The 25,225-nt window shown below is 49.1% G+C and overlaps 1 protein-coding gene across 1 annotated transcript in view; it reads left to right on the forward strand.

The window, feature by feature from the left end:
• Otud7b (OTU deubiquitinase 7B) overlaps positions 1–19,810 on the forward strand; it is a 50,191-nt gene extending 30,381 nt beyond the window's left edge. Inside the window, exons 3-12 of the mRNA XM_051157724.1 lie at positions 1,195–1,383; positions 2,225–2,452; positions 5,433–5,534; positions 6,191–6,318; positions 12,544–12,656; positions 14,827–14,954; positions 15,363–15,512; positions 15,961–16,075; positions 16,913–16,997; positions 18,389–19,810. Of these exons, the coding sequence (XP_051013681.1) occupies positions 1,195–1,383; positions 2,225–2,452; positions 5,433–5,534; positions 6,191–6,318; positions 12,544–12,656; positions 14,827–14,954; positions 15,363–15,512; positions 15,961–16,075; positions 16,913–16,997; positions 18,389–19,546 (2,396 nt within the window). The 3' untranslated portion in view covers positions 19,547–19,810. The remainder of the gene's footprint in view (positions 1–1,194; positions 1,384–2,224; positions 2,453–5,432; positions 5,535–6,190; positions 6,319–12,543; positions 12,657–14,826; positions 14,955–15,362; positions 15,513–15,960; positions 16,076–16,912; positions 16,998–18,388) is intronic.
• Positions 19,811–25,225: the final 5,415 nt, after the last annotated feature.

Raw genomic sequence — 25,225 nt, forward strand, 5'->3', positions numbered from 1 at the left:
TACATACTGGGTGAACACACAACTACGTGATAAGGACTGTGCTTTAGAAAAATGAATTTCACGGGATTCCTTGAGTAGGTTGGAGGTGTAGAGTACTGAGTGGCCCACTAACCAAGGCTGTAGAGTACTGAGTGACCCACTAACCAAGGCTGTAGAGTACTGAGTGGCCCACTAACCAAGGCTGTAGAGTACTGAGTGACCCACTAACCAAGGCTGTAGAGTACTGAGTGGCCCACTAACCAAGGCTGTAGAGTACTGAGTGGCCCACTAACCAAGGCTGTAGAGTACTGAGTGGCCCACTAACCAAGGCTGTAGAGTACTGAGTGGCCCACTAACCAAGGCTGTAGAGTACTGAGTGACCCACTAACCAAGGCTGTAGAGTACTGAGTGGCCCACTAACCAAGGCTGTAGAGTACTGAGTGACCCACTAACCAAGGCTGTAGAGTACTGAGTGGCCCACTAACCAAGGCTGTAGAGTACTGAGTGGCCCACTAACCAAGGCTGTAGAGTACTGAGTGACCCACTAACCAAGGCTGTAGAGTACTGAGTGGCCCACTAACCAAGGCTGTAGAAGCTAGAGCAACGGGAGTGCAGACAGCTGCTCAATATGTATTAAATAACTTAAGTAGAGAAAGCGGCAGAAAATGCTCCATGCAAATGTGTCACGCAGACGTAGTTCACATAAGGGGAGCAGAGCAGCTCTTTTGGTGCCGAGATGTGCAGCTCTTCCCTGGAGACATGCACTGCGTATATGCACACTGAGCCTACTGAGACCTGCCACAAACTGACTGTGACTTTGAACAAGCCCTGGCACTTTTGTAAGCGTCGTTTCCGTTGTCTGTAAAAGGAGTTTCATTTGTGTGACAGACCTCTGAAGGGCTCCTTGAGTTTAGAGAGCGTTGGTACTGTTGTGTAGCTTTCCTAGGAAACAGACTGTGAAAGGAATCAGCATTTCAGACTGAAGACACTGAAGCAGCAGGAGACGGAAGCAAACACAGTTGTGGTGCAGTCAGTGTGTCCTGACTGGCTGCAAACTGATCCTCCTGCCTCAGCCTCTGAGTTCTGGCATAAGCTTGTGCTGCCATACCTGGCTTGCTTAGCTGTGCTGCGGTGGTTAGAGTGGTCTCCCTGTGTCTTCCCCAGTGTCTTAACACTCTGGGTAATAATTTGATTTTTGTCTTTTTCTCCTGTTAGGAAAGAACTGGGATGTGAGTGCTGCCCTGAGTGATTTTGAACAGCTGCGCCAAGTCCATGCTGGGAGCCTGTGCCCACCCCTTAGTGGAGGGAGCAGTTGCCCTAAGACCCCTGAAAAAGGGGGTTTGGATAGAGAGCCCACTCGCCCTTCTCGACCCATCCTGCAGAGACAGGATGACATCATTCAAGGTATTGCTCTGAGGACTGAGGCTTTGTATGTGGGGTCTGAGAGTCTGTGGCTGTCTAGGGATGCTTCCATTCCTCGCTCTCTTCCCAGCCAAGCCCAGCTGGTGCTTTGTGTTTCTGTGCAGGGACCCGGGGCAGCGCCTGCTTGCCTGGCACTAGAGCTCCTAGCCCCTTGTGATAATCACCCAAGTACTTGAGGCTGTACAGACACGTAGAGCACTGACAGGCTTTGCTCGTGATGTCACATGGGCTGGGCATTGCAGGTGCCATGTACCTGAAACAAGTGAAGTGACCAGGGTGGCACGGTTTGCATTAGTGATTTGCTCTCTGGATATTAAATTTTGATTGTCTCTAAATTTCTTATAAATATGAATATTAATAAAAGTTACAGTAAATAGTATAGATGTTGTTAGGACCCTCATGTCATTTCCTGTTCAAAGACCCTAAGGATTACCAGAGTGGTTATTTGTCTAATCCAGCTGAATGACAGCACATTTCTCTTACTTGCTCCTTTTCCCACTAAAAAAGTGACCAAGTCGCTAAGTAAATGGCTCACACTCATGTTGAAAAATGGGAGTCACACATAAAGTCCTAGGAAAAGGAAAGGTAGGGAGACCCCAGGCATGGCTAAAAAGGGGAATATATACTGTAAGTGTCTACAAATACGACATTTTTGTATATCTCCCATTTGTATTTGGCTTAAGAAAACATGCCGTGAAGTTTAGAGGCATGTCAGATACGATGTTTCCTTGACTGGAAACTGTCAAGCGATAACCACCCTACATCTGTAGAGTTCTCAGAGTGAGTTACGTATGTTCTAAGGTGACTCCATTTCTCATTGCAGAAAAACGCCTGTCTAGGGGCATCTCCCACGCCAGTTCCAGCATTGTTTCCCTGGCCCGATCCCATGTCTCCTCCAATGGTGGGGGTGGGGGGAGCAGTGAGCACCCCCTGGAAATGCCCATCTGTGCCTTCCAGCTTCCAGATCTCACTGTGTACAAAGAAGACTTTCGCAGCTTCATAGAGAGAGACCTCATTGAGCAGTCCATGCTGGTTGCCTTGGAGCAGGCAGGTCAGTGGGCGGCTCCTCTTCAGGGATGTCTGTAGTCCCCGCATAAGGGGGCCGGCCTTCAGCAGCAGCCTCTGTTTTAAGTGTTGTGATCTGACTGCTGTCAGAGAGGGATCAGTCAGGTATGTGTACTGAGATAAAGAATAAAAACTAGAGCCGGGTGTGGTGGCGCACGCCTTTAATCCCAGCACTTGGGAGGCAGAGGCAGGCGGATCGCTGTGAGTTCGAAGCCAGCCTGGTCTACAAAGTGAGTCCAGGATGGCCAAGGCTACGCAGAGAAACCCTGTCTCGAAAAACCAAAAGAAAAAAAAAAAAAGAATAAAAACTAGCCAGGCGTTGGGGGAAGGAGCAGGAATAAAAACTAGACGCTTTGGAAAGTTCCTGCTTAACAGAAGGGAAGCCAGGTGTGTCTGCAAAGGCTTAGTAGTTGATACTCAGAAGTCAAATTGTGAACAAATATGGCCGATACTAGTTGTCTGTGGAGCACCTTTACAGACTGAGACCTTTACAGGCTGAGGCTGTGGATGATGGATGCACTGAAAGTCACATCCATTCATAGAAATCTTTCTCTTAGCTTTATTTACCTTCTCAATTGAGTCCATTTTAAGTTAACATTAAATTAATTTCGGCCAGCAAAAATGCTCAGTGGGTAAAGGCGTTTGCCATCAAGGCAATGTGAGTTTGATCCTTGGGACCCACACTGTGGAGGGAGAGAACTGAGTCCACAAGTTGTCCCCTGACCCATGCACATGTGCTGTGACATGCACTTGTACCATGCTTACACACACACACACACACTGATTAAATGTAATGAAGAAAAGTTAACCACTGGGTGGTGGTGCTACATCCTGTACTCCCAGCCCGCAGGGAGGCAGAGGCAGGAGGATCGCTGTGAGTTCCAGGCCTCAAACTCTACTTGGTCCAGATGAAGCTTCAGGCTGTGGCTACACAGTGCCGCCCCATCTCAGACAAAATAAAACAGCACCTGGCGAGAGCCACGGCTCGGGAGAGAAGAGCACTTGCTCCTCAGAGGGCTCAGGTCGTGTTCCACAGGGCAGCTCACGGCTGCCTACAGCTCCAGTTCAGGAGATCGGTTCCCTCTGACCTCTTGAGGGACGTCCACACGCACACAGACAGAACATGCATACATGTGGGACGTCCACACGCACACAGAGAAAACATGCATACATGTGGGACTTCCACACGCACACAGACAGAACATGCATACATGTGGGACGTCCACACGCACACAGACAGAACATGCATACATGTGGGACGTCCACACGCACACAGACAGAACATGCATACATGTGGGACGTCCACACGCACACAGACAAAACATGCATACATGTGGGACGTCCACACGCACACAGACAGAACATGCATACATGTGGGACGTCCACACGCACACAGACAGAACATGCATACATGTGGGACGTCCACACGCACACAGAGAAAACATGCATACATGTGGGACTTCCACACGCACACAGACAAAACATGCATACATGTGGGACGTCCACACGCACACAGACAGAACATGCATACATGTGGGACGTCCACACGCACACAGACAGAACATGCATACATGTGGGACGTCCACACGCACACAGAGAAAACATGCATACATGTGGGACTTCCACACGCACACAGACAAAACATGCATACATGTGGGACTTCCACACGCACACAGACAGAACATGCATACATGTGGGACGTCCACACGCACACAGACAGAACATGCATACATGTGGGACGTCCACACGCACACAGACAAAACATGCATACATGTGGGACGTCCACACGCACACAGATAAAACATGCATACATGTGGGACGTCCACACGCACACAGACAGAGAGCATAAGTAAATGTACAGATCTTTTTAAGTTCCCGTGGAGGTGGGGGCATGGATAGGGAGCTTTTCCATTTTCTATCCATAGCTGTTATCTGTAACTCTTAGCAAGTTATCTGGGCTAGTGAAGTCATAAGCCACGTTTTCCTTTTGTAGAATTTTTAATTGCTCAAGAAAATTTTCAAGTGTCATTGATAAAATAGTTTCCTCCTGTAAATAATGCACTTGTGAGATTGCTATTCACAGTTGAGTGTAATTTACTGGGGTGTTTAAGAACTTAGTCTTTTTGCTTATAAAGTTAAAGCAGCGCCACACGCCTGAGTGCTGTCTCATTCATATATATATGTGTGAGACACAGGATATACCTTGTGTAGCTTTTCTTTTGTTGATAATTCAGTTAAGCTGAACTTTGCTGCGATTGTATTTACTGGACTCCAGGCTTGTGTGAAGGAATGAGCCAAACCAAGTAGCTAACAGTTTCAGCCTGGGCACTGTTGACATTTGGTGCCGCCTTGGGCATTATACTATATTTAGAAGCATTGCTGGTCTCTATGTGCTAGATGCCAGAGAGCATACCGCCCCATCCGCTGGGAAACACACACGTGCATACCCTGCCTAATGATCCTAGGGACAAAATTGTCTGTACTTAAGACCCGCTGATCTAACTGCTCATGTTCCATAGAGTCTAGCTGTGAGTAAGGAAGCTGTAAGGAGTCATAGAGCCTGGGCTTAATGCTGTGTTCCTATAACCTTAGCACTTAGACTATGCAGGCCGCGCTGGGCGTAGTGGTGCACACCTGTAATCCTGGCTCTCAGGGAGGCAGAGGCAGGTAGATCTCTGTGAGTTGGGCGGGTGGGGAGAGGGGATCTGGATCAGGAGTTTAAGCCTAGCCTGGGCTACATAGTGAGTTCAAAGATCAGCTGCAGCTATGTGAAACATGTTTCAAAATAATGGTAACAACAACAACGGCCATGTAGGGTCTGTGCTGGGAGCTGAGGCAGCAGCTCGTGAGTGTAAAGCCAGCCTGGTCTGCGAAGCCAGACCCTGTCTCAGGAGTAACAAGTAGTAGTTGTCTTCTGGGCAGCCTTCCTAATCTGCGTCTTTCCTCTCCCACCGTCATGTCTGCAGGGCGGCTAAACTGGTGGGTCAGTGTGGACTCCACCTGCCAGCGGCTGCTGCCTTTAGCAACCACTGGGGATGGGAACTGCCTCCTGCATGCAGCCTCTCTTGGTGAGTCTTGAAAGTGGCCTCCCTCGCTGTAGAGAGAAAGCACTGGAGACAAGTATCATGTGTAGGATTCCGTCTTACTGGACGGAATTCCGCATCCTGTCAGGCAGATGCGATGGTTCACAGCAAGGCTCAGGGAGAAGAAGAGAGCTTCGCCTTAGCTTCCTGTCTCTAGAGACCGGAGGACACAGGCTTAGTTCACACTGCACTCTGTGAGCTGAGCTCTGGAAGTAGTGAGCACAGTAAGCAAGCTGTGTGTGTGTGTGTGTGTGGCAAAACTAGACTTAGTTATTCTCGGTGTACAAAGTACATGTTTTTAGTGGGTCTTTGTGGCACTTTGAGTCCTTATGCCTACTTGCAGCTGCACCTCGCCTGTTCTTAGCTTGGGAAGGGTCCCCACTTTCTAGCCCTTTCAAGCCATTTCAAAAGCTCTGATGCCGAGGGCTGTGTGCTAAGAAACCAGCGTCATTTGCTGTTGTATTTTGGTTTGTTAGGCTTGCTGCGGAGGGAGGGCTTCCTTTCAGGAGCTTGGGGAACATTCTATCTCCATCCTTTCTGGAGACCCTGGGCTTGATCCCTATCTCCACTAAACAAAAGCTGGACTGGTCAGTGCAGCTGGGCCAGGACAGAGCGCCTCATGCTTTGCTTTGTCCCCACAGGGATGTGGGGTTTCCATGATAGAGACCTGGTGCTGAGGAAAGCTCTGTACGCGCTGATGGAGAAGGGCGCTGAGAAGGAAGCGCTGAGAAGGCGCTGGAGGTGGCAGCAGACACAGCAGAATAAAGAGGTGGGTGAGCGTGGATGGGCACCTTGTCTCCAGAGTGCCCACCACCAGCCAGAGAGAAGTGTCGCCTGGTGCTGGATACTGAGTCTCCTGTGAAACCCTGACACTCTCAGGAAATGTAGGCGGTGCCATAGGACAAGCGCCTCCTGGTCACTGCACTAAACCAGCAGGTGGGGGCCTCTGCCCAGTGACTGCAGCATGAAGCCCTCCAGATACTCATTAGTTCCGAGTGGACGGTTGTTTGTTTTTGTTCTTTAATGAGATAGGATAGCTTCATAGGGTGTCTGTAGCTTGTTTTTATTCTGAGGCGGGATTAGTCATTCACGTGTTAGGGCAGGGGTGCGCGGTGCTGCAGTGGGTGTCTGTGTGGTGGCCATGGCAGCTCGTGGAGTGAGTTCTCTCCTCCTGCTGTGTGCGTTCCAGGCATCAAAATTCAGGTTGTCAAGCTCCCTGCCAAGTACCTCTATCTGCTGAGCTATCCTGCCTACCCTAGATGAATTTTGAGTCCCCCTTTTCCCTCCCTCCCTTCCCCTCTCTTCTCCTCACCCTCCTTCTCCTCCTTTCCCCTTCTCTCTAGACAGGTTCTTACTGTTACCCAGGCTAGCCTCAGACACACTACATAGTCCAGGCTAGCATCAAATTTGCAATAGTTCTGCCTCAGTTTCCCATTTACTGGGATTATATGGGTAAATCACTATTTCCAGCTTGTTTTTAATTCTCTAAAAAAAATTGCATTATTTAGTCATTTATTTAATGTATTACATGTGCGTGCACATGTGCATATACACATGCCATGCCACACATGTAGAGGTCAGAAGAGAACTTGTAGGAATCAGTTTGTTTTTACTGTGGGATCTGGAGATGGAACAGGTTTTCAGGCGTGGTGGCCACCACCCTTAACTACTTGCTACGCATGTTTTTAATTCTTAGGTAAATGCTGGAATGTTTTTTATATTCTACAACTTGGCTTCTCACTCTCTCTCTCTCTCTTTCTGTGTATGTGTGTGTGTGTGTATGTGTGTGTCTGGTTTTTCTGAGACAGGGTTTCTCTGTGTAGCCTTGGCTGTCCTGGACTCACTTTGTAGACCAGGCTGGCCTCAAACTCAGAGATCTGCCTGCCTCTGCCTCTGCCTCCTTGAGTGCTGAGATTATAGGACTGTGCCACTACACCCAACTTTGCTTTTCATATACTTAGCTAATTTGATTTAAAAAAAAAAAAAAAAAAAAAAAAAATATATATATATATATATATATATATATATATATATATATATATATATATATGGATACTGGTCAAATTGAATTTAAATATTGCTATTGAGGGATTTGGCAGGTCTTTGTGGTCACTTACATCACAAGGTAGTGGTAGAGTCTTATGTTCTATGTCTCCACCAGGATCTGGGGAAACTGCAACTGTTTCCTTTTTTCTTTCAAGACAGGGTTTCTGTGTAGCCTTGGCTGTCCTGGACTCGCTTTGTAGACCAGGCTGGCCTCAAACTCACAGCAATCCTCTTGTCTCTGCCTCTCAGAATGCTGGGATTACAGGCGTGAAGCTACCACACCCTGCTCACAACTGTTTTCTTAGTTTGGTTTTAAAAGTTTCACTGAAAAGGCAGTCAGTCTTGCCTGGAGCGTATGGATGTAGCTGCTTTCTTTGTTCAAGCACAGAGGACAGAGTGACATAAGGCCCGCAGCCTTCCCCAACCCCCCTGCCATGTCAGTGTGCCTTGTTTGCTTGTATAACTGGTTTTGTTTTTTTCTTTTATATATATATGGGTTTGCACATGTGCACAAAAGTGCCTTAGGATGACAGAAGCAGGTGTGAGACCTCCTGGAGCTAGGGTTGCAGGCAGGTGTGAGCGTCTCTGAACCCCTTCCTCTCCAGTAACGGCAGGTGCTCCTAACTGTTGGGCCACCTGTGTAGTCCCTGACTTGGAGGTTGTTTGCGTTTTGCCAAGCTTCAGCTAGTTGCTTCTGGCATTAGGAACGGGAGTGGGTATGTCTTATGAGAGGTTTTCTAGTTTTCCCATGTCTTCCCCTAGCTGCAACTTGCGTTGTTCCATTATAACTGGCAATAAAACAGAACTAAAGTCTTTTTTCTTTTTAGTCACTTGGAATTTTACATCCAAAGATGTAACAACGTTTTATGTCATTTTGGAGCTCAGTGTTCCCTGCTGTAGCTCATGCCACATGAGCGTGAGGACCAGAGCTCAGGCTCCTGAAACCAGGGCGAAAGTGGCACAGGCTGCTGCTCTTGCGCCTAGGAGGCCGGAGATGGGCCAGGGCAAGGGGCTGGGCCGGCAAGCTGCAGGTTCCATAGGAGATGCTGTCTCCACAGTGAAGAGGTCAATCAAGGAAGACACTTGTCATCAGCTTTCAGCTTACACACACACACAAACACACACACACACACATACACACACTGTATTGTGTTTTTTTAAAACACAGGAGTGCGTAGTAGCACACTCCTTTAATCCCAGCACTCGGGAGACAGAGGCAGGTGGATCTTTGTGAGTTTGAGACCAGCCTAGTCTATAAAGCGAGTCCAGGACAGCCAAGGCTGCACAGAGAAACCCATTTGTTATGAGTTGTTTCAAGTAGGATGATGGAATGATCTGCCCGAGGGCTCAGTGGTTATGAACACTCACTCCTCTTAGACAGGTTAAGAGTTTGGCTCCCAGTGCTCACATCAGGTGGCTCACAACCACCCACAGCTGGGTGGTCCCTGTAGAAAGCTGCTTTTCCTGAGCCAGACCCAAGCTGCTCTAGAGTTTGGAACTCAAACCAAATCAATAACCAGCTTTGCCTTCTTGCTGAGTGTAGGTCATAGCTGAACCTCAGCTCTGACCACAGCAGGGACGGAAAGGACCTGATCATGCACGGCGGCTGTCAGTGGGAATGACAGCAAAAGTGACTGTCAAAGTAGTAGCCCAGGGGAGCCAGAGACACCCAAGCTCTTCTGTTTTCTGCTCTTCCTTCTGGGAGCACATGTGCACCAAGGATAGTGGCTAGGGCAGGGGCATTTTGATCGGCATAATGAAAACCTCACAGTGGAAATGCAGCATGCGTGATTGTCTTGCTTGAATTTGATGACATCATCCCAAGAAGATGATGACCTGAGATGTTGCTTTTAGCTTTTTGTTACCAAAACCCAAATTAAAGTAGTCTTTATTTTCTGGGCCTCCTTGTTTTGTTAGGCGTGTCTGCCACCTGGTGGCTGTGTAGTTAAACAGGAAGCAGAGGGGCTCTGCCGGCTCACGCTGGCCCAGGAGAACCACCACCCTCTGCTGACCTCACTGGGCACTAGCAGGCAGGTGGTACACATACATACATGCAGGCAAAATACTCATATGCATAAAATGAAATTAATTAAAAAAAAAAAAAGTTGGGTGGTGGTAACACACACTTTTAATCCCAGCAGATGGATCTCTGAGATGGAGGTCAGCCAGGTCTACAGAGCAAGTTCTAAGACAGCCAGGGAAACACAGAGAAACACTGCTTGAAAAACTAAACCAAAATAAAAAAAAAACAGCAACAACAATCACCAGGACCAGGTGACGAGGGAGGAGGAAGGAGAGGCCCTCCCGGATATGTGCGTCAAGGAACATTTCATATCTAACCTTTGCATTGTGCTTTTTACTTTTACTTGAAACCTGTGATAGCATTTTACAAATTGCAAATGTCCATATCTTTTTATTAAAGTGAGCTGTGCTTACGGTGGCACCAATCCTCATTGCACCCGTGCCGGGGTGATTGCATGCACTCTGTCGGGATGCACTTGAGCAGTGTAACTCAGTTTTAATGCTAAGCAACAAAACAAAACAAAAAGAAAAAACCAACAAGATAAACTTCTCTCACATTAATACATGTCCTTCCCCCCACCCCCTCCCACCCCCTTTTGTTTGTTTGTTTGCTTGTTTTTTTCTAGACAGGGTTTCTCAGTGTAGCTTTGAGTGGATCTGCGACATCAGATAAGCTGGATATGGTGGGGTACACTCCAGTAATCGTAGACAAGATTGGCACTCAGGTGGAGGCAAGAAGATGATAAGTTTAAGGTCACCCTCAGCTACGTAGGAAGTTGGGAGCCAGACTGGGCTGAAACCCTCTATTGAGAGATAGAGAGAAAGAGAGAGAGAGAGAGGGAGAGGCAGGGGAGTGTGTGTGTGTGTGTGTGTGTGTGTGCGCGCGCGCGCTGGGCACTTGGGAGGCAGAGGCAGGTGGATCTCTGTTCTTTTGAAGCCAACCTGGTCTACAAAGAGAGTTCAGATCAGTGCTTCCTGCATGTGAGGCAAACACCGCTTCAGCTGCAGCCCCAACCCCCAGAGACAGTACATCCTGAAGGTGTCTTTCAGGAGGATTACTGTTTGTGTAAGGCCAGACTGAGTTACCTAGTGAGAAGACCTCATCTCAAAAAACAAGAAGACAACGCAGATTATTTGTATTGGTAGACACTATCCCTTAATAAAAATTATAATGTTACTTAGTGTGGGTTTATTGATTATTGACCACATAATAGGCACTGGGCCATGTTGCTTAAGATGTAAATTTTTGTTGTAGAGCAACAGAATAAAATGAGCCTCTGAAGGCATAAAGCAGAGTGGACGAGGTGTGGTTTCTTGGTCAGCCTGGGACTCACAGGGCTCTCTGCCTGTCTACTTCCTGCATACTGAGGGGTGTGGCACCCCACCTGACTCAAATATGGTTCTTAAAACAGTTCTGTGGAGCAGCTTCAAAGGAGAGGGTGGCCGATATGCTAGGTAGGGTAATGGAGAGTCCTCAGGAGAAAGTTTTGCTATGAAAGTTGAGGAATTGTTTACCAGGTGCATAGGGAGTAGTCGTTGCTGACCAAAGGAGTAATTTATGATGAAAGAGCAGCCTGTGAGGCAGGGCCTGTCAGGAACAACTCCTGGTGGGGGACGGGAGTGAGGCAGGAGGCGGGCTTTGTATACTGTGGGAAGTGCAGGTTCTTAAAATGATTGTTATTAGGAAACCATTAGCTTTTGATCTGGGGGTAGGGAGAATACAGTAGCCCAACAGGAATGGGTCTGGAGAGTTCAGTAAAACAAGAGAAAGATGCATTGCAGTTCATACTCAGTAACTGCTCACAGAGTGAGTGAGAGAAAAGATGTCTCAGAAAACTCCCTAGTGTTTTGTTTGGGTGGTAGTGGGTGCTGTTTACTACCTAAAGTAGGGACCTAGGAGGAAGAAGGGGCATGTGAGGAGACAGGAATTTATTTATTTTGGTTTTTCGAGACAGGGTCTCTCTGTGTAGCCTTGGCTGTCCTGGACTCACTCTGTAGACCAGGCTGGCCTTGAACTCACAGCATTCGGCCTGCCTCTGCCTCCCGAGTGCTGGGATTAAAGGTGTGCGCCACCACGCCCGGCAGTCCTAAAACACAGAATTTAGAGCTGCTGTAGATAGGTGGGGTTTTCAGTAGACGGCTGATACATGAGCATAGGAAATAAAAGGAATTTTGGGCTTGAGAGGCCAGTTCTGGAGTCCTGAGCACACAGATGGAGAAGGTGTATGATTGCAGCATGTAAAGGCTCAGATAGCTGCCAAAACCCCAGTTTCATAGGGAGAAGAGTTCAGAGAATGAGAGAGAGCAGTGGTGGAAGTTCAGTTAGAATGCTTAAAGAGAAAAATAGATATACAAAGGCTGTGAGAGATGAGAACAGTGTCCCTCGGCTCAGTCAGTTTAGTCGGGGGAAGTCAGTAGCCTAGGGAGCAGAACCAGGAGTCAGGTGGCAGTGAGCGAAAAGAGAACAGAGGACTAAGAAATGAGGTTGCTGGACACGCCGGCATGTGCCTCTAATCCCAGCATTTGGGAGACAGGTGCAGAAGAATCAGAATTACAAGGCCAGCCTCCGTACATCGCTCATGGAGTGCCCGTCTACAATGCATCAGATTCTGTCTCAAAGAGGAACAAGCTGGGACATGCTGTCACAAGCCTTTAATCCCAGCACTTGAGAGGCAGAGGCCAGCCAATCTCTAAGGGTTCTAGGCCAGCCTGGTCTACATAGGGAGCTCCAGGACACAGTGAGAGCCTGCCTCATAACCAACCCCTCCAACCTAGTTCATGGATCTTAACTCTGAAAAGGAGAAGAAATGTGATTTAGTACAAGTGTAAACCAAGTGCTAAGAGAATGGGGAGAGGTTGTAGCACAGGGAGGGTCTGCGCGGGCACTGTCCCTCAGGACCTGCTTTCATTACTGCACCTTCCACAGTCAGGGCTGGTGTACAGCGAAGACGAGTGGCAGAGGGAGTGGAAGGAGCTGATGAAGCTGGCCTCAAGTGAGCCCAGAATGCATCTGGGTACCAACGGAGGCAGCGCGACTGGGTAAGTGTGGCTCAGAGGGGCCGGGGGCATCTCTGTGGAGTCCTCACTGAGGGCACTCTCAGATTTCAGTCCCAGATCTTGAGCTCTGTTCTGAGCAGGTGTTGGGAAGAGAGAGAAGCCATGCGAGGAGGCATAGGCGTGTGGAGCAGCACAGAGCACCTGTGTGCCATGCTAAGGCTTCTCCTGGGTCAAGCTTGTGTGCTGTATAGACTTTGGAAAACGTCAGGACTAGTGGGGCAGCATCGTGAGCAAATACATTACAAAGAGAATGAAAAGGGACAGAAGACGTACCTGACACTTGTGAACTCCTCGTTGGAATGTGCAGGCGTTGGACAGAGGCCTGGGCAAAACCAACAGTGTCTTAAGTGTGATTTTAATGGTATTGTGGTTGGTTGGTTGTTTTTAAAGGAGTCCTTAAACAATTTGTTTAGGGGCGTGTCTGTGTGTGTGTGTGTGTGTGTGCACGTGTGTGTATACACGTGTGCTTGCACCTTTGTCTATGTAATACATGTGTGCAGTGTCAGCAAAGCCCAGAAGAGGGTGTCACATTCCCTAGAACTAGAGTTAAACATGGTTGCAATTTGCTGTATGGACGCTGGGAGTCCAACCCTGGTCCTGGGGAAGAGTGGACGCTGGGAGTCCAGCCCTGGTCCTGGGGAAGAGTGGACGCTGGGAGTCCAACCCTGGTCCTGGGGAAGAGTGGACGGTGGGAATCAAAGCCTGGTGTACACGCGCGCAGGCACACACACACACACACACACACACACACACACACACACACAAACACATACACACACACAGCGTTTACTTCAAAATAATCCAGCAATATAGTGGGAGTGGAAAGAGATAAGGCATTAGATTGAGGTGTGGGTAACATGAGATTGGCCATGGGTTTGTAACGGAAGCTAGGGAGTGTAGTCTTTCCTTTTCTACTGCTGTGGACTGGGTACAGGGCCTTGAATGTGCTAAGCTCGTTCTTTACCACTGAGCGACACCGCCAGCCCCTGGTGTTCTCTTGGTATTGAATATGTTAAAGTTCACAGAGTTTCATAATAGGAAGTTTAAAAAGCATAACTGCAGTTAGGAATATTCCAGGTTGATCATTTATGCAGAGTTTTGAACTTTTCTATTACAAGAAGTTGTAGTTGAGTGGGACTGAGGTAAGGCTCAGAAATCTAAGTTCCTAACAAGCCCCAGTGTTGACTGGCATTGCTTAGAGATGGGTAAGACTTGGAGTGTGACTGTGAGATCTGTGAGTGAAGCCGTGCGTCCAAGTCCACTGACAGCCTGGCAGGTGGTGAAATGAAGAGGAAGTTAGATTAGAGGCCGGAGTGTGGTAGGAACAGGGTGATGACAGATGTGCAGGGGATGGCTCCGTCCAGCCAAAGAGGCTGAGTGCTCTGGCGCACGCCTGTAATCCCAGCCCTCGGGAGGCAGAGGCAGGTGGATCACCATGAGTTCGAGGCCAGCCTAGTCTACAGCATGAGTCTAGGACAGCCAGGGCTACACAGAGAAACCCTGTCTCATAAAACAAAACAAAACAAAATTTAATTAATAAAGAAGAACAAATATTTTACGAGCTTTGGTCAAGCTGCTGTGTAGCCAGTGAGGCTGTTTCAAGTAAGAGACCAAGGTCGGGGTTTTCTCTCCTGTGCTGTGAGTGTTGTTGGGTTGTGCTGGGTCAGGGGAGCAGGATGGGGCTGTGGCTTTGTGTTTTTGGCTGTTGGATGGTTGTCTGGCAGGTGATTGATAATAAAAGATGGGGGTCACTTCCAGAGGTTTTAGTCAGTCTGTCTGTCTTTATTTAGTGTATGTGTGTGTGCATAGGCATGGGGAAGTGGTAAGTGCTGTGCATTGCAGTGTGGAGATCAGAGCACACTCACAAGGAGTCAGTATTTCCCTCTTGTCTGCCATGTGAGTCCCAGAGACTGAACCTAGGTCACTGGGCATGGGGGCAAGCACCCTTTCCCGTGTCTCCAGCTCCTGACTTCCAGATTTCAGCTTTTCCTTGGATTTCCCTATTATCAAATTGGAAGTAGAAGCGAGCATGTAGCACAAAACAGTGTGCTGGGGTTGGGAAAGCAGCGCAGGGTGGTCTTCCCTCGCTTGGCAGCTGGCCTCAGGACCCCTGTTTCGTTCCTCCCTCCTCCCTTCTCTCCCGCAACTGTAGAGTGGAGGGGTCCGAGGAGCCGGTGTACGAGAGTCTGGAGGAGTTCCATGTCTTTGTCCTTGCTCATGTGCTCAAGAGGCCCATAGTGGTCGTGGCAGACACCATGCTGAGGGACTCTGGAGGGGAAGGTGAGTCAGCTGTCACCAGGCCTGTCATTCTTCCTCTTGTGTGCAGAGCCTTGGGGTTGGAGCTATACATTAAAACAGTAGGAAACTCTCAAGAGATTCAAATGCCAGCTGTGGGGACTAATTGGGTTGGGATGCTCCATCAAACAGTGAGATGAAGGGGCTGGAGAGGTGATTCAACAGCTAAGAGCCTGAGCTGCCCTTGCAGGGACTCAGGGTTAGTTCCTAGCTCCACACCCCACTGTGCAGCTCATGGTTGCCTATAACTCCATTTCCTGGGGACCTGGAGTTGACACACATGTGCATGTCCCCACACAAACACCCATGATTTAAGATAATAAAAATAAATCTTGACGACTGAACTAGGCAAGGGCCTGGCCTTAGTAATAACAGCCTTTGTGGTTTTTACAGCGTTTGCCCCTATTCCGTTTGGAGGGATCTACCTCCCGTTGGAGGTCCCGGCCAGCCAGTGCCACCGGTCCCCTCTGGTGCTCGCCTACGACCAGGCCCACTTCTCTGCGCTCGTGTCAATGGAGCAGAAGGACAGCGCCAAGGAACAAGGTGCCGGGCCCAGCGTCTGCGTCTGCTCTGCATCATGTTCATTCAGAAGTGGAAAGGATAGCTATGAAAGTCCAGACAGTGCCGGTGTTGCTTGTTTGTTTTACACCAAGCTATGCAACATTCCCAAGAGCTTTTAACTTTAAAAAAGGGGTGGTTTGGTGAAAAAGGTGTCTTGCTGTTCTAGAGTAAAAGTCTGTGTTAATGCATTTGTCTCTGTGGGGAGTAGGTTAGTTCACTGGCAGGGAGTCTGGGAGATTAATACACGAACTTGTGTACTGGCTGGGAAGGAGATTAGCCCATTGGTGTTTGATGTAATGTCTTCCTCAGCGTGAGGCTGGATGGACCAGTCAGTCATACACTGTATATGAGTTCAGTGACGCCACCGTGTGTCCTCTTGCCTTCTTCCTTCCTCCAGAAGACTTCCTGACAGCTTGTTTTTCCTCCCCAGCTGTGATCCCGCTCACAGATTCAGAGCACAAGCTGCTGCCCCTGCACTTCGCTGTGGACCCAGGAAAGGGCTGGGAGTGGGGCAAAGATGACAATGACAATGTCCAGTTGGCCAGGTAAGGCCAGCCTAGCCTTTCCATGTATATCGTAGCTGAGCTCTCCTCCACATGCAGTGCCATGTACCCACAGTTTTTTCTTACCTCAGTAGCTCACCGTCACATCCTTGGTCTAGGCTCATTGGGAAGTGGAGAGATGGAAGGCAGCCTGGGCGTCTGGTGCCGGGGCCTTGCAGCTGCTTTGCCTTCTTTTCTTAGAGCAGGGCAAGTGTCCCGCCCATTACATCCTGGAAACCCCGAAACAGTGATGGGAAAAGCAAGACAAACAAATCCTGCTTGGTTCTAAGCCAAAGGCAGAGGAGTTTTAAGCAGGTGACTGAAACAGTCTGCCTTTAAATATCATTTTTCTGGCATTTAGATAGGAGTGCATTTTTCTCACCTACCATTCAAACTTTCTTCCCTGTGGTCTGTTCAGTAACTTCTCCCCTCTTCCCTCTGTGTCTACAGAGATGCGGATGTAAACACTTGGCCCTTACCTCTTACCCGGTGCCTCCTTTAGGGGCCTTTGCAACTTTGGTAGCTGGCTGAGAGGGTTTGATTTTAAAATCTAGCACTTAATTTTTTACAAAAGTCGTAACAGCTGGGCATGGTGGCCCACACTTCAGCCAGCACTCAGGGGAATCGCTGCAGCTCAGGGTCATGCCAGAGTCCCCTACTTTAAGACAAAAAGAAAACCGAAAGATATAGTGCTCACCTGACATCAGAATCTGCTAAGTGATGTCACAGCAGTGATGACGGCAGCTGTCCTACCCTCTGGTCTGGACACTGTTGAGGTCTTGCGGAAGGACAGCCTGCCTTTGGAGTGACGGTTGTTTAACAGTGTTCTCCTTTGCACAGTGTGACCCTGTCCCTGGAGGGGAAGCTCCATCTGCTGCACAGCTACATGAGCGTGAGGTGGATCCCACTGTCCTCTGATGCACAGGTGAAGGCCGCTCCCGCCCGCAGCCCTTGGATGTCCTCAGTGTCAGTGACAGGGAGAGCAAGGGGAGCAGCGCGTGCTTCCTCCCTCCACCCGTCTCCATGCACTCTCTGCTGCTGACTTTAGTTAGTTATTAGTTGGCTCTACTGGAGAGTGAACCCAGGCCCTCCATGGTAGTCACGTGCCCCATTGCTGAGTGGCACCCCTCGGCCAGGTTCTGCTGTCTAGCACCAAACCACATTCCTTAAGAAACTTTTTAAACTTGAGATTGTCGTTTCTGTGTCTCTACCCCTCACTCTCTGCATAGATCTATTTAGGATACCAGAGTGTCTGGTCATGAGTCAGGAGCGAAGGCCAAGCCATGTTCTCCGGAGTGTAGAGTGCATAAGAGCAGTGCTCGGGCGTGGGTGCTTGTGCTCAGTTAAGGCCTCCGTGAGATGAATTCTAAGCAAAAATTGACATAGACTTGTAATAAAGAACAATTTGGTTTCTGCAAAAGTATATTTCCAGCCAGGCAAAGTGGCAAGCCCCTGTAGTCCCAGTATTTTGGGAAACTGAGGCAGGGAGATTTTAAGTTTTAAGCTATTCTGGATTGAATACTAAGACCCTGTCTCGGGTAGATAGATGATAGGAAGATGATAGGAAGGTAGATAGGTGGATAAATCGTAGCTAGCTAGCTAGATGACAGGTAGAGCTCCTTTCTACAGAAGGAGGTTGGACTGCAGTGAGTGAGCGAAAGTCAGAGAACAGGTAAGGATCTTTCCTTGACCCGTGACAGCTGACTGAAGCCAGAGAGGGACAGTGGCCTCTTGAGTCACTCCACAGATAGAGTTCATGGCGCACATGCCCCCTGCCCTAGTTTGCATCTCCTCACTTTGTTCTTCCTCCTCCTCCTCCTTTTTGGTTTTTTGAGACAGAGTTTCTCTGTGTAGCCTTGGCTGTCCTAGACTTACTTTGTAGACCAGGCTGGCCTCGAACTGAGAGATCTGCCTGCCTCTGCCTCCTGATTAAAAGGCGTGTGCCACCACACGTGCCTTTCTTTTTTTCTTTTCTGGAGAGGTTTATTGTAGAAGGGAGGACCCACCTGAGGACCACCTACACAGAGGTAGCACCACCCACAGTGCGCTGGGCCCTCCCACTCAACCTCTAACCAAGAAGACGTTTCACAGACTTGCCCACTAGCCAGTGTGATGGAGGCAGCTCCTAGCTGACATTCCTTTTTCCCAGATGACTCTTCCTTATGTCAAGGTGACAAAGACTAACCAAGATAGCAGCACCCTTTTGTGGGTGCGCGTCTGACCCTGTGACCTGGAAGGCGTTAGATAGGTCCTGTGTCTGGGAGCATCCCCACACTGGCCCAGTGAGGTGACCATCAGTGCTTTTCTCTCCTGCAGGCGCCTCTGGCCCAGCCTGAGTCCCCCACAGCCTCAGCTGGAGACGAGCCCAGGTCCACTCCCGAGTCCGGGGAGTCAGACAAGGAGTCAGTTGGCAGCAGTTGTACCGGCCATGAGGGCGGCAGGCGGAAGGACAAGAAGAGAGCAGACTCTGTGGCTAACAAACTGGGTAGCTTTGGCAAAACCTTGGGCAGCAAGCTTAAGAAGAACATGGGGGGCCTGATGCACAGCAGGGGCCCCAAGGCCGCAGCGCTTGGGGGTGGCCCCGAGACACTGGAGAAAAAGAAGAAGAGCAGCTCGCTGAAGAGCTGGAAGGGTGGCAAGGAGGAGGCGGCGGCCGGGGACGGGCCTGTGGCCGAGAAGCCCTCGCCTGAGTCCCTTGGCAATGGAGGGAGCAAGTATAGCCAGGAGGTGATGCAAAGCCTAAGCATCATGAGGATCGCAATGCAAGGAGAGGGCAAATTTATTTTTGTTGGAACCCTGAAGATGGGCCACCGGCACCAGTACCAGGAGGAGATGATCCAGCGCTACCTTGCCGATGCTGAGGAGAGGTTCCTGGCAGAGCACAAGCAGGAGGCCGAGAGGAAGATCACGAATGGAGGGTTAGTTAGTGGGCCGCCTCCAGCCAAAAAGCCGGAGCCCGACGGTGGGGAGGACCAAGCCAGTGACCCCCCCGCAGAATCCAAGGCTGCCGCCTTCTCTGCTGCCTACCCTGGGGGCTTCACTATCCCTCGGCCTTCTGGGGGTGGGGTCCACTGCCAGGAGCCCAGGCGGCAGTTGGCAGGGGGTCCGTGTGTAGGGGGCCTTCCCCCCTATGCCACCTTTCCCAGACAGTACCCTCCTGCGCGACCCTACCCCCACCAGGACAGCACCCCATCTCTGGAGCCAGGCAAAGATGGGGTTCACAGGGGTACCCTGTTACCACCCCAGTTCCGTGTGGCTGATTCCTATAGCAATGGCTACAGAGAGCCCCCTGAGCCAGATGGATGGGCTGGCGCTCCCCGGGGACTTCCCCCAACCCAGACCAAATGCAAACAGCCGAACTGCAGCTTCTATGGACACCCCGAGACAAGCAACTTCTGCTCCTGCTGTTACAGGGAAGAACTGAGGAGGCGGGAACGGGAGCCTGGCGGGGAAGTGCTGGCGCACCGGTTCTGATGGGCAGAACCTGCGGGGAGAGGGCTAAACAAAGAAAGTGAAGGAAGCTCAGCTCCGGCTCCTCAAGACCCGGCCCTGTGTGGATGGGGCAAGTGCAGACGTGTTTGTGGGAGCTGGAGTGCTGGCCAGCTGAGCAGGACGGGCTAGCGCTGCCTCAGGGCAGGACAGCTGCCTGCGGAGCTGACTATGGACTGCAAGGCCGAAGGGGAAGGCTCTGTCTCCTAATCGCCTGCATCCCAGTCCCAGGGCCCAAGGGAAAGCAGGGAAGTGCTTGGTGTGTGTGGGTGGGAGGTGGGTGGAGATCTTCGGGGGAGGAAGCTGGCAAGAAAGGTCTCAGCCAGTTAAGGAAAAAACAGACCAAAGTTCATTGACTTTAGAAAAAAGCACATGGTGGTGTAGTTGGGAGTACAGAGTGATCCTGAGACCCTGAACAAGTCTGATTTTGGTTTGAATTAAGTAGATTTTAGTGTTGGATAAATTCTTCCCGAAGGATCAAGGCAGTAGTGTGTGTGCTTGGCCTGGTTAGACAGAAGGGGTAGTTTAAATTCCAGTGCTTGGAATAGGGCAAGGGAGGAACTTAAAGGGAGATTCTTTCCCAGTGAGTTTATGTTCTTCTCAGTGGTCATCTGTCACCCACTCTGGTTTCGGGGAGCGCTGCCCTTTGCCCCATCTTCTCATCCTTTTTGAGGACTAAACTCAGCTAAGTTAACAAGTTGTGATTTTTTAAAAAATATTTTTTATTTTAAAAGCAAGTTCCCTTTGGGAAAGAGAAGAGTGATGAGAGCAGCCTTGTGTGGAGTTCCTTCAGGTCAATGGTTGCAGAATGATCTGCTTTTTAACTACTTAGCAATAACTACATGCGGGCGAGAAGGGTGCAGGAAGGCCAGATGTTCGGCCATACTGTTTGAAACAAAACCAAAACCTATCTAGAGCACTCTGTCCGTAGCTGCTGCATTTCTGTAGAGTGCAACTTATTTTATTGACATGACCCTGACCAAAAACACCTTTAAAATTACTTACTTCCCAGCCCCTCTAAGTGATTTTTTTTCTCCTTCCTGTTTATATCTGGAGAATGAACTTAATTAACATCCTGGCTTCTTTTGTTAAGCCATAGCTTGACCTTAATCTGTGGTTAGTTTGTTAAAATAATAAAAATACTTTGTAAGAAGAATTATTTTTGATACTAGGACTGGTGTTGAAGTGTGGGGTGGGGATGGGCCATTTGTAAAGAAAGCTAGAGAATATATTTTAGTGGACTATAGCCACAGGCCACAGAGCTACAGCCACGGGCCACAGAGCTACAGCCACGGGCCACAGAGCTCCGGCCACGGGCCACAGAGTAGTTCCAGGGAGCTAATCTGCCTTTGGCTTTCTCCCTTCTCCTGAGCCAGCCCTGTTGTCCAGGCGGCTGGGAGTGGGCCCAGCGGTGAGATCTCCCTTGCAGTTTGCACAAAGCACAAGTCTGGACAGCTTATGTTCTGACCAGAGCCATTTCTAAGAGCTTTAAACTAGAAGACTATCCTGCACCAATTCTCCTTTTTTCCTTATTTTTTTTTCCCCTGGGGAAAAATCATCTATGCAATTCTGTACACTTGTGGATGCATATGAAGAAGGGACATGAGTGAGCTTAGACGTCCAGAGTGGTAGCTGGGGCTGTTCCTGTGCTTTGATTTCTCTGCTGAGGTATGCCATCGCCACTGATGGAATGTAGCCCCCACATGTGGTTTAAGTAAAAAAATGGCTGTGTGTGTGTGTGTGTGTGTGTGTGTGTGTGTGTGTGTGTGTGTATGTGTGTGTGTATGTGTTGGAACCTCCTGTCTGCATGTTTCTTCTGCCTAGTCAGGAAAATGACTACACACTTCTCCTTGGTAATGAAGCTAGTCAGGCTTCTTTATGGAATTATTTGGTTTAGTAAGGTTCTGCGCCCCCTCCACCCCCAACCCCCCACCCCACCTCAAAAAGTTTGAAAGTCACTCACTTCCAAATCTGCCAATCTGTTGATTTAATACTTTCCTGTCATCATTTTAGGGTTTTGTCTTTTGCTATGTAGCCTTGGCTGTCCAGCCTGGTACTTGCTATATAGCCCAGGCTAGCCTCCAACTCATAGCAACCCTCCTGCCTCAGTCTTCTGAGTGCTGGAATCGAGGCGTGAGCCACCACACCCAGCGTTCTTCAGGCTAGAACCTAGTATGAGAGAAGCATTTTTGGCAGGTGCATAATTTAAAGGTCTACTCAGAAATTGAGAGTGGTTTTGTTTTGTTTTGTTTTTAGGTAGGATCCTATTCTGTAGCCCAGGCTGGCCTCAAATGTGTGACCCTCTTACTTCAAGCTTTCCTAAGTGCTGGGATCACACCAACCATACCATACTTTTTAAAACTCAGTATATAAACATAATATAAAAAAACCTAGATTGAACAAAACACCAAAATCTTAGTATGTAATAGGGATGACATTAAAGCGAAAGTGAGCCCTTAATTGAACAAACACGAGGACAAATCCTGTCTATTTAAATTGTGATATGTTAATAAACTTTTTTTTCATTTTTTGATTGTTAAACAAATATTGTATCAAGATAGTATCTATCTTGATTCGTGGGTTTTAAGCAGTCTTTCAGTGTTTCTCCCAGTGAATGGTGAGTGGGTGCCTTGTGCTGTGTCTCTTCACCTTAGACGCCGCCCAGTTTCTGCAGTTTGAATGAAATCTTCACCCAGTGGGCCCCCTCCCTTCCTGACACTGCAGACGCCTGGTGTGCACACCCGGGATGCCTGCCCAGGAGGATAGCAATGGAACAGCCCCTCAGGGGCCTTCCTGTAGAATACAGCCAGGCACGCTGCTCTGCATTGGACTGCTGTGTTTGGACTTGATCTGTTATTAGATTGTATTTAACACTCTTGTTTTTAAAAACTGAGGACAAATGAAGAGAAACAGAAACCTTGTATCATGTTTGTTTTTATTTATAGCTACACAATCCTAATTCTGTTTGTCCTTCCAAAGAAAAAAGTTCCAGGGATAGGGAAGGGGGTCTTAAAGATCATGCAAAAATGGGCCTTAGGCCACACTTTTTGTTAAATTAGTTTAATTGGGAGGGTGACTATTAAGGCACCCATCCCCCCCCCCCAAAACATCTCCATTCTAAGGATGAGGGACTCCGAGACAACAGATTAGTTTGTTTAAAGAAGGGATGGTGAAATCTTACTATATTTTTGGGGGCAAAGGAGGGGTTGAGTAGGATAGAGTTAAGGAATAATGTCTGGGAAACAAAACAGACAAAGATTGGCTTGTCTTTTGGGATAGGCAAGCCCATGCAGTTACTGTGGAAAAGGAGGGAGAGCAGGGTGCTGTTGGGAGCATTCAAGTGAGTGAAACCTCCCTTGTTGAGGCGAGCCCGTGGTGGGGGAGGGGAGGGGTGGGCCCCTGTATCCCTAGATGAGGTATGGCCTCATCTCTCAGGCTTACATTTAAGTGCAATTACTCTTGTTAATCCAGGGCATCTGGGATCCTACTGAGGTTTAATGGAGAGAGGGATCTTCAGGTCCTTGCTTTTCTCCTCTCCACGTAGCAGTTTATACTCCCACCCCACACGCTCCGTACGTCCCCAACTTAGAGCAGGCGCACCAGAGGGCTGTAAATCATACTGCATTTTATAAATGATATAAATTATATCTTTTAATTTCGTTTTTACGATGCAATTTCTAAGAGAGGGATGGTGTTAAGCTCCATGCTGTGCCTTAAATAGAAGTTCCTTCCCTCATAGGCTTCCAAAGTCTCAGACCAATAAGCAAAGCTCCCGTGGCTATATATTGTACACTTGGGAGCCCAGAGAATGCAGCCGGCTCTCCACGGCCTGGCTCTTGCCATTCTTCCTTTCCAGGTTCCAGGCGTTTTATTTTTCTTTCCATAAAGGAGTATTTGGGAAATGTTTATGAGTTGCTCAGACACCTCTGACTGGACTGTGTCCTCTTTTTCCCGAGGAGGCAGTACCTAACCCTAACCCATAGGTGAGGACAGAGTTAGAGCCGTTTTCTGGCCGGGAAACACATGTTCCCCACGTTCTTAAAATTTCCTCCTCTCCCTGCACCTCAGCTGCAGCATCAGTGAGTCATACAAGTGCTGCTCCTCTTAATATTTTGCAGATACCCAGTCGTTAGTCAGGGTATGTTGCCTCCTGCGCGTAAGCTGCTTAATAAAATGGTATTGTGAAATTTCCTACGCCCTCTCCCTCCATTGGCTAGGTGGGCTGGGGGCAGCAGGAAAGATGGAAGTTGTCTACGGACCTTGGCCTCGTTCTGTGTTTATAACTGGATCTGTGATTCATCCTGTGAGTCACTGAGCTCCACCTTCCTCCTCCAGCTACCCCTCCCAGCAGCCCTTGCTCCTGGCGCAAACCTGTAACCGGAGCAGGGCTCAGAAAATGGAAACGTTGGCTGTTGCTCCATGCCTCTCTACCCCCTTTCCATCCATGGGCATCTGAGTTTGTGCTGCAGGCAGTGAGTCTTCTGTTACCTCACCCTCAACTGCTGCCCCTTTGCATTTCTGGTTAGGTGACGCTCCACCTAGCTTAGCCCCCCCCCCCTTCCACCATTCCCCTCTATACCCTGCTGCCCCCAGACCTCGAGATACAAACGAGATAAGGCTCTTCAAAGACAAGTGGTGGGAGAAGAAAAGTAGACCGTGAGATTTTAAACAGTTGGAGGGACACCTCGTCCTATGCTGCTTCCTTGTTACAGTGTACACGCTGTAGTGTGGTGGAGTGGTGGTGGTCAGCAGCCCTCAGCACTAACACAGGCTTCTGGGCCCCCTTGCTAGCAAGTACATACCTGTTTGTTCCAGACTGCCTCTGCTCACGGCTGGCTCCACTATTTCCACAGTTGCAGTCAACAAAGGGAACTTTGGAAACTGAGGCTGGAAGGATGTGTGCTGAGGGGAAGGGAGTATTGAATGTCACGGCCCCCACCTAAGGATTGCTACCTCTGTACAGACCGAAAAACAATAAAACAGCTCATTAACACCCATTTTGTATTTCATTTCCTGTCTTCTCCATGTTGAAACAACGCTGTTCTCAAGTGGCCCTCCCCAGCATTCCCAGCCTCCTAGCAACCCCCCCCCCCCAAATCTTTGCTTCTTGAATTCAGCAGGGAAGGAGGGGGCAGATGTGATCCTGGAGCTGAAAAGAGGCGTCTAGCCCTTAGCTTTCAAAGTCCAGAGCATGAATCATTCATTAGGAGATCTGGTGACTGGGTTGGAGGGGCGGAGACACGTACCTGGGGCTGGGCTTTCCCGGGGACTAGGTAGGGGCGGGAGTGGGGAGGTGAGCTTGTTGGGTGCGAAGGCTGGTTTAGATTTTTCTAGCTCCAGCCCTGCTGCCGAGTTTTGCACGTCAACATGCCTGTGCTATTTGCGCACCCCAGACATGCCACCTACCTCCTGCGTCACTGTCCAGAAAAGGACGCAAGGTCCACACTTAGGTCCTCTTCCCAACCCCTGTTGTCAGGGGAGGTTGAAAAAAAAAATCCATAAATAAAAGAAACAAAAATGACTGAGTTTTCTAGTGTTCATTTCTCGTAGAAACAGTACAGAGAGCTAGAGAGCTGGCCCAGAGTGTCGCCATTTAGTAATTGCATTGCTGCTCCCTCCTCCCCCCTCTAAAATTCAAAGAGACTAGAATGTGGGATTGAGTTA

The sequence above is a fragment of the Acomys russatus genome, chromosome 15, assembly GCF_903995435.1.
Source record: "Acomys russatus chromosome 15, mAcoRus1.1, whole genome shotgun sequence".
NCBI lineage: Eukaryota > Metazoa > Chordata > Mammalia > Rodentia > Muridae > Acomys > Acomys russatus.